Source organism: Garra rufa, chromosome 16 (assembly GCF_049309525.1).
Source record: "Garra rufa chromosome 16, GarRuf1.0, whole genome shotgun sequence".
Classification (NCBI taxonomy): domain Eukaryota; kingdom Metazoa; phylum Chordata; class Actinopteri; order Cypriniformes; family Cyprinidae; genus Garra; species Garra rufa.
Window position 1 is genome coordinate 16542279 of NC_133376.1, and position 8883 is coordinate 16551161.

Consider the following 8883-nt stretch of genomic DNA (forward strand, 5'->3'; position numbering starts at 1 on the left):
GTCACTGTGGTGTGATCCTAAACGGTTGTGCTGAGATTAATTAAATGGACCTAACAGCTCTGAAATCTTTTTTCAGGTTTATCTTAGATGACTCTGCATTGTACCTGTCTGATAAATGTGAAAGTGATACTGTGGATTTGAGGCGAGGTACAAACCAATCATAGCTTTTAAAATCTTATTTTGCATCAATGTCTATATGTGTCCTCTAATCATATTGTTTTTGTCTCTCTCAGACTATGTGTGTGTGTTAGACATTGATCTGCTGGAACTGGCCATAACAACTTGGAAAGGAACTGACTCAAGTAAACTGGTTAGTTTTCATAGCATTTCAGTTATATTGTTTTCAAAGTCATTTTTACAGTGCATTGTAAGTAAATGAATTCATAGAATTTTAAGTGTTACATAGGTAACACTAGTGACATATCACAGATTTATATGTTTGAACATCAAGATTTTATATTAATTAATTAAAAGTATTTAAAGTATATACTGCTTAATATGTCATGTCATGTTTTTTTACTCTGTTTTTATCTTACATTTTGTTAATAACGATCTGTTTTTTTTTATGATTTTCCAGACTCAGCCGTTGTTTGAGCTTCGTTGTTCTAATAATGTGGTTCACGTGCACACTTGTGCCGACTCGTGCGCTGCTCTGGTTAACATGCTGCAGTACCTGGTTTCCCAGGGCGATCTTCATCCTCCCCCTCGCCACACATGCCCCACAGAGATCGCCGGACAGAAACTTCCGGTATGATTTCTTCAACAGCTATAGTATAACTTCTTTCTCCTTTTTGTATTTGACTCTAAAATATCTGTCTTTTAGCTGTCCGAAAGTCCCGCCTCCCTTCCACCCTGCCCACCAGCAGAGACAGCAGAGATAAACCAATATGACCTCACAGATGCCTTGATTGACACTGAGAGAATCTTACAGGAAGAGACCTTTGATTCTGGTAAGACTTCAGGGAGTTGTTTATGCACACTGTGTGCATAATTATTAGGCACGTTGATATTGTGGTCATATTTTTTTTTCCACGCACATTTGACCAATTCCAAACCACATCAATCTTAATAACTACTATTCATTTTGTATTTAATTATTTATAATTGATATATAATTGTCCATGAAGGCTGGAAGTGAAAAACTTCCTTATATTCAGGTGCGCAGAATTATTAGGCACATTTTCTTTTACAGATAAAATGAGCCAAAAAAGAGATTTACCTCAGACTGAAAAGTCAAAAACCATTAAATGCCCATGAGAAGGATGCAATACTAAAGCAATACTGGAATTTGCGAAGTTAAGGCATGACCACCGGACAGAAAAATGCTTGTTGCGTCTGCATTGTTAGAAAAAACAGGTGGAGGAGAAAAGATGCAAGTTAATTGTTAATTGGCTCTTGAAGGACCAGCACCACATCCTCTTGTAGCACTCTTTTGAGTTTATCCTCCAGAAACTGGCAGTAAGTTTTGGGACCATCTCCTATCCTGAAATGTCTGTCCTGCAGAGATGGACCAAAATGAACTCTTAACTTACTGCCAGATTCTGGAAAATATATTTTTGAAAGAGTGCTTCAAGAGGATGTGGTGCTGGTCCTTCAAGAGCCACTCTCAACTCATCTGTCTATAAAGCCTATAAAAAAACAGTCTCCATGTATTTCACAACACTTCAGAATGTTATTCTTATTAATTGAGGGTCATTTTCTATGATTTTTTGCCCAAGCAAAGTCTCTGAGAACCTGACACATTGCACTTCTGGAGACTCAAGGTAGGTTGCAGTTCTGGAAAACGGTGGCGCTGGAGACTAAATGGTTCCTGATGGTTTCATATCTAATTCTTAACATTAATTCTTACTTTTTTCGCAATTAACATGCATCTTTTCTCCTCCACCTGTTTTTTCTGACAATGCAGACGCAACGAGCGTTTTTTTTTGTCCGGTGGTCATGCCTTAGCTTTGCAAATTCCAGTATTGCATCCTTCTCATGGGCATTTAATAGTTTTTGACTTTTCAGTCTGAGGTAAATCTCTTTTTTGGCTCATTTTATCTGTAAAAGAAAATGTGCCTAATAATTCTGCACACCTGAATATAAGGAGTTTTTCACTTCCAGCCTTCATGGAAAATTATATATCACTTATAAATAATTAAATACAAAATGAATAGTAGTTATTAAGATTGATGTGGTTTGGAATTGGTCAGATGTGCATGAAAAAAAAAAAAAAACGACAATATCAATGAGCCTAATAATTATGCACACAGTGTATACCAGACATATGTGTAAAAGGATAGTTTAAAAGGTTAGTTCACTCTTGAATTTAAATTACCTGATAAACTACCCACCCATGTCATCAAAGATATCTTTCTTTCTTCGTTTGAAAAGAAATTAAGGTTTTTGAGGAAAATTTTTCTCCATATAGAGGACTTCAGTGGGCATCAACAGGTTAAATGCCCAAAGGGCTCTAAACAATCCCAGCTCAGGAATAAGGGTCTTATCTAGCAAAACGATCTGTCATTTTCTTAAAGAAACAAAAAACCATTTATGTACTTTTTAACCACAAATGCTCATCTTACACTAGCATTGCGATGAGTAGTATGTAAAACGTATGTTTCGGTTCAAAAACTTCATCTCATTTTCCCCTCAACTTTACAATCATCCAAAATCGTTGTTTTTTTTTTTTGTTGTTTTTTTTTTGGAAAGGCCGTTTGACTTTCTTTGGACGTTCACTTTCGTAAACACTGGGTTGGTACTTCCGCCTACGTCATGTGTGACCTTTCCAATGTGTGAAGTTGTGAACGCAGAGCTAGTGCAAGAAGTGCATTTGTGGTTAAAAAGTATACATTTTTAATTTTTTTTTTTAGAAATTATTGATTGTTTTGCTAGATAAGACCCATATTCCTCAGCTGGGATTGTGTAGAGCCCTTTTAAGCTGTATTGAAACTACAATTTGGACCTTCAACCCGTTGATCCCCATTGATATCCCCTGTTGTTTTCTTCAAAAACCTTAATTTCTTTTTCATGTCTGGATGACATGGAGATTAATAAATTATCAGGAAATTTTAATTCAGGTATGAACTAATCCTTTAATGCATTCTTAATGAACAAATATATAACCAAAAGACACCAAATTTGGGCATTATAGATTAATGGTTATTAACTTCTGTGTATTTGAAAAGCAGGTTCTCCCTCCATTCGCCGAGCCTCACCTGCCTCAGTGTATCTGTTCCCGGGAGAAGCCCCCAAGCTCCGCCCCTCTGTTCTAGAAGGGGAGGAGTCTGATATTGATGGACTGGTCACTACAGCTATGGAAGCTCATGCAGATATGATGTCAGAGGAAGGATCAGAGGGTTCCACCGACAACGACGACTTCTGCATCCTAGAGGCTCCTGGGATGGGCATCCCAGTATGTACCCACAGTGTCATATTCTTCTCTAGCTTTGAATTAAAGGGATAGTTCACCCAAAAATGGAAATTCTGTCATTAATTACTCACCCTCATGTTGTTCCAAACCCATAAGACCTTCGTTTGTCCTCGTGACACGAATTACTATATTGTTTTATTAAATCCACCAAATTTTTGACTTTGCATAGACAGCAACGTCTAATAAAACCCTTTTTTATTTGTAACTTTGAAAAATCATATTTTACAATGCAATTTTTCTGACAGCCTAGAGATGGTGAGCCTGTGGTGACGGTGCTCTCCCAGGGTCCTATAAAGGTGCGGGATGGATACTACTCTCGGCCACGGGGCAGTTCAGATCTGCTGCGTGCCCCGGCCCGCTTCCCAGTGCCTCAGAACAGAGTGGTGCTCCGAGAAGTGTCTGTCGTCTGGCACCTGTATGGCGGCAAAGACTTCGGTGGCAAACCCAGCTCGGCCCACACACCACACAGCCATAAGTGAGTACTGCAGAAGTCAGAGTTTGAGGATATGTAAAATCTTGTTTTCTTCTTGGTTCGGCTTGCTTTCACAAGGCAACATTTCAAAACAAAACAAAATGTGTTTCCTACTGTAAACCTACCAAAATGTAATTTTTGATTAGTAATATGCATTGTCAAGAACTTCATCTGGACAACTTTAAAGGTGATTTTCTCAGTGTTTAGATTTTTTTTGCACCCTCAAATTCCAGATTTTCAAATTGCTGTACCTAAGCAAAATATTGTCCTATCCTAACAAACCATATGTGACCCTGGTCTTAAGTCGCTGGGGTATATTTGTAGCAATAGCCAAAAATACATTGTATGGGTCAAAATGATTGATTTTTCTTTTATGCCAAAAATCATTAAGAAATTAAGTAAAGTTCATGTTCCATGAAGATTTTCTGTAAAATTCCTACTGTAAATATATCAAAATGTAATTTTTGATTAGTGATATGCATTGTTAAGAACCTAATTTGCACAACTTTAAAGGTGATTTTCTCAGTCTTTTTGATTTTTTTGCATCCTCAGATTTCTGATTTCAAATAGATGTATCTCGGCCAAATATTGTCCTATCCTAAAAAACCATACATCAATAGAAAGCTTAAATCTCAGTTTTGTCAAATTTAACCTTATGACTGGTTTTGTGGTCCAGGGTCACATATATAAATTGAAAGTTTCATTCCGCTTTCAGATCATGTATACATTTCTGTTTAAATGTATTAATTTCTGTTTGACCCTTATGACTTTGTGGTCCAGGGTCACATATATAGGGCCCCCTCATTTTAGTTTTTCTAGACTTTGGTTTAATGGTTACATATTAATCATAAAGCTAATTAATTGAAATCTTGGAACTCACATAATTATACAAACATTTAACAATTTATTTATTAAACGTTTAACAAAAATTACATTTTATGGCCCTATGAAATTCTGTGTTTTCTATTTAGTTTTCTGGATTCCTTTTTAATTTTTTCATAATAATCAAAAGCATCTCTAATTAATGAAATTTAAAAAAATCATTTATTTATTTATTTTAGATATGCTGTGTATTTACATTTTACTGGTAAATATTCCTTGAAAAAATTATGTTTTAATGATCATTTTAATATTAGTAGTAATACTATCATTACATGAAGTAATATATTTCTGTCACAATTTCTTCAAGTTAAACCCAACTTTTATTTTGACGGGTTGCTGTGAAGTCCTTTAAGTTTTAAGCATATTATATGACTCGATAAAATTTCATGAAGTGTACTCTTAATTCTAGAGATTATGTTTGTGTTCATGTACTCGTAGAGACGCGCAGAACATGCAGGATTCATTTTTAATTATTTTTGCTACTTATTATTCACAGACACAAGTCCATATCACATTTTGATCTAAGTGTACTGACCTACTTTTTATTTATTCATCCAAAATTTGTCAAATTCCGTGACATTCTGCGCTACAGCAAAACACATTGTCATGTTCATGTATGCCCAAACGCACAAAACTAAGTGAGAAAATGAGATGCTCAATATGAAGTGCTCCAAACTAACCAGGTGGGAAAACGCCCTGACATTGAAATATTTGTGTCTGTCAGGGTTCGTTCATCTGCTCCCGGAGCCCGTGGTTCTCCCTCTCGTTCTGCGGGGCCCTCACGGCCCCAGAACTCCTGGCGTTGGGTTGGAGGAAGCGGGCGGCAGCACACACTGCTCATGGAGATACAACTGACAAAGGTATAATCTATTGTAATCAGTAGTTTGAAGTTTTAGAAAGCCTTGTTTCTAGTTCTCTAACCTCTTTGTCTCTCTTCAGGTCAGTTTCCAGCATGAGACGTATCCAGTGGTGGCACCCTCTGCTGCAGGACCCGATGCAGAAGGCCCGGGTCTCGGAGAACAGCCTATTTCCCGCCAAGTGTTTATCGTCCAGGAACTGGAGGTGCGAGACCGTCTGGCTTCCTCTCAAATCAACAAGTTCCTGTATTTGTACACCAGTGAGAGCATGCCACGCAGAGCCCACTCCAACATGGTGAGTTAGAGAGCAGGATAGAAAGAGAACAAGTTTCTGTTTGTGTTTGAGTACTTACTTATCACAATTGTTTCTGTAGTTGACGGTGAAAGCGCTGCAGGTGATGCCCGAATCGGGTCTGGGCGGACCTGAGTGCTGTCTGAGAATCAGTCTGTTACCACTGCGACTCAATATCGACCAGGTACAGATTATGAGTTTGTCATTTTTGGGCACAGAACAAATAATATTTCATATCAGGCGCAGTAAAAGCCATATTTGTTTTTTTATTTCGTAGGATGCACTTTTCTTCTTAAAGGACTTTTTCAGTAACATGGCTGCAGGAGTTAATCCTTACCTATCCGTCGACCCTGCAGCTGAAGGTAGGTCTACCCCAAATTAATAAAAAAAAATTGTTTTTGTAGATTTATTTATTTATTTTAATGTTTTATTTTTATTTCTATTTATTTCTTTTTATTAATTATTGTGTGTTTATTAATATTTTTGAATTGGCTTTTATCTTTGTTTTTCATTTTAAATTAATTTAATTTGTGATTATTTTTTTTAACTCTTTTTTTTTTTTTTATAACCAGTTTTTTTTTTTATTACTATATACACTGCCTAAGGGTTTAATATATTTAAATAATTTTAATATATTTTAATATATAATTTATTCCTGTGATGCAAAGCTGAATTTATTTATCAGCCATTACGCCAGTCTTCAGTGTCACATGATCCTTCAGAAATCATTTTAATATGCTGATTTATTACTTTTATTATCAATGTAGGAAATGGTTGTGCTGCTTAATGTTTTTGGATCCTGTGATTCTTTTTGTCTTTGAATAAAAGATTAAAAAGACCAGCATTTATTCAAAATAGAAATCTTTTCTAGCAATATAAGTCTTTGCAATTTAACATATCCTTAGTAAATAAACAGTAATTTTACACTGAAAATAATATTTCACAATATTACTGTTATTTTCTGTATTTTTGATCAAATAAACACAGTCTTGATAAGCATAGGAAACTTAAATAAAAAAAAATACATATCTTACAGATCCAATATATTTTTTATATATAAATTTTAATAAAACTTTTTATGTAGTATAAAATTGTAGTTACTTTGATGCATTTTAATGAGTTTTCATTATTTAAATATTACTGTTAAGTTTGATCTTTTTTTTTTTTTTTTTAGTTTTAATTTCAGTTAGTTGCCACGACAACATTTTTTAAAATTTCGCTTAAAGTTTTTCATCTGATATTTCTATTTTATTTTATTTCAGCTTTTAAAATTGACAAAAATTATTTAAAGGGATAGTTCACCCAAAAAAAAACTTTTAATTTGATCAAAAATATCTTAATTTGTGTTCTGAAGATGAACAAAGGTCTTACAGTTTTGGAACTACATGAGGATGAGTAAACTTTGAGATGAGTTTTGGGTGAACTATCCCTTTAATAGTTTTATTTATATACATCTAAATGTATAATTTTAATTATACACATTTATTTAGCCTATTTATTTTCATTTTATTTGTGGATTGGCATTCATGGTCTTTATTTCTGATCTTCTGCTGTTAGTGAGGACTGACGTTCCTCAGAAGGGTTTAGACGAAACAGACCCTAGCTGTGGACTGGGTCATGATCTCGCTGCTTCTGTAGAAACGACCTACAGTGAGCAGAGTTCCTCCTCCGCTGGCTCCTCGTCCTCCTCTGACCAGCCCATCTACTTCAGGTAGAAGATCTGCCATCAAACCACATGACAATATCCAATAAAACAAATGTGTAAATCATAATCAATGTCCTTTCACACTTTTTCTCTTTTAGAGAGTTTCGTTTCACCTCTGAAGTTCCCATCTGGCTGGACTATCAAGGGAAGCATGTGGTCATTGAGCAGGTTGGCTAACACCCATAAAAAAATAACTGATTCTCTATGTTCGTGTATTCAGAAAGTCAGTTAATCTGTGTTGGTTGAGTGCTGAGTCTAAACACAGCAACAAGGCTCTCTAAGTTTATCTGAATAAGATGGTTTGTTTATAGCTGCTGTTATACTGATGTATATAATCTCTGGTTTACTAGGGAACGTTTGCAGGCATCCTGATTGGTTTGGCCCAGCTGAACTGTTCTGAACTAAAGCTAAAGCGATTGTGCTGTAGACATGGGTAAACACCTCTTTATCTTAACTTTTTAAATCTAGATCTGCTTTACTTTGAAATCTAGATCTGAAAAGTGAGTTGTTGTTTTGTTTCAGGCTGTTGGGTGTTGATAAGGTGATTCAGTATGCTGTGAATGAATGGCTTACGGACATCAGGAAGAACCAGCTGCCGGGAATTCTGGGAGGTGTTGGTCCCATGCATTCTGTTGTACAGCTCTGTGAGTATGACATCTTATGTGAAAGACTTTTTGAATGTAATGTTTTTTGCAGTGATGTTGGAATTTAATGACCAGAAGGTTAAGACTGAATGCAATTAAGATTTCTGTTCTCTGCAGTCCATGGTGTGCGTGATTTGTTCTGGATGCCGATAGAGCAGTACCGGAAGGATGGGCGTATTATTCGTGGCCTCCAGAGGGGGGCGGCATCGTTCGGCACCTCTACAGCCTCTGCTGCCCTGGAGCTCAGCAACAGACTAGTGCAGGCTATTCAGGTATATACACTCACACATAGAAATATCAGTAATCTTGCGTGTATATTTTTAATTTCTGTGGGGTTTTTTTCTGTTGTTAGATTTTTATTAGATATATTTTTATATTTCTTACATTTTAATTACATCTTCAAAGGTATATATCATTTTATGTACTGCTGGTTTACCATGTTACTAGATATTTTGAATGTATTTATATATTTGTTTATTATTTTTGTATTTTTTTTTCTTTATCATAATATTTTAAATTATATTTATTTTCATTATGTATAACTTTATGCTTATTACAGTTTAATTATATTTTTAAATTAATTATTAATATATTTGTTGCTTTTTACCATATTACTAGA

At 35.3% G+C, this 8883-nt stretch overlaps 1 protein-coding gene across 2 annotated transcripts in view; it reads left to right on the top strand.

Moving 5' to 3' along the window:
• Positions 1 to 8883, top strand: part of atg2a (autophagy related 2A) — a 34294-nt gene that overhangs the window by 21717 nt on the left and 3694 nt on the right. Inside the window, exons 26-40 of one of the 2 annotated variants that reach the window (XM_073820417.1) lie at positions 77 to 147; positions 234 to 310; positions 578 to 748; positions 824 to 950; positions 3168 to 3394; positions 3658 to 3887; positions 5491 to 5626; positions 5706 to 5918; positions 5998 to 6099; positions 6193 to 6277; positions 7473 to 7626; positions 7719 to 7788; positions 7971 to 8053; positions 8143 to 8264; positions 8382 to 8536. In XM_073820417.1, the coding sequence (XP_073676518.1) occupies positions 77 to 147; positions 234 to 310; positions 578 to 748; positions 824 to 950; positions 3168 to 3394; positions 3658 to 3887; positions 5491 to 5626; positions 5706 to 5918; positions 5998 to 6099; positions 6193 to 6277; positions 7473 to 7626; positions 7719 to 7788; positions 7971 to 8053; positions 8143 to 8264; positions 8382 to 8536 (2023 nt within the window). The remainder of the gene's footprint in view (positions 1 to 76; positions 148 to 233; positions 311 to 577; positions 749 to 823; positions 951 to 3167; positions 3395 to 3657; positions 3888 to 5490; positions 5627 to 5705; positions 5919 to 5997; positions 6100 to 6192; positions 6278 to 7472; positions 7627 to 7718; positions 7789 to 7970; positions 8054 to 8142; positions 8265 to 8381; positions 8537 to 8883) is intronic. The other variant, XM_073820418.1, reaches the window with a different exon arrangement.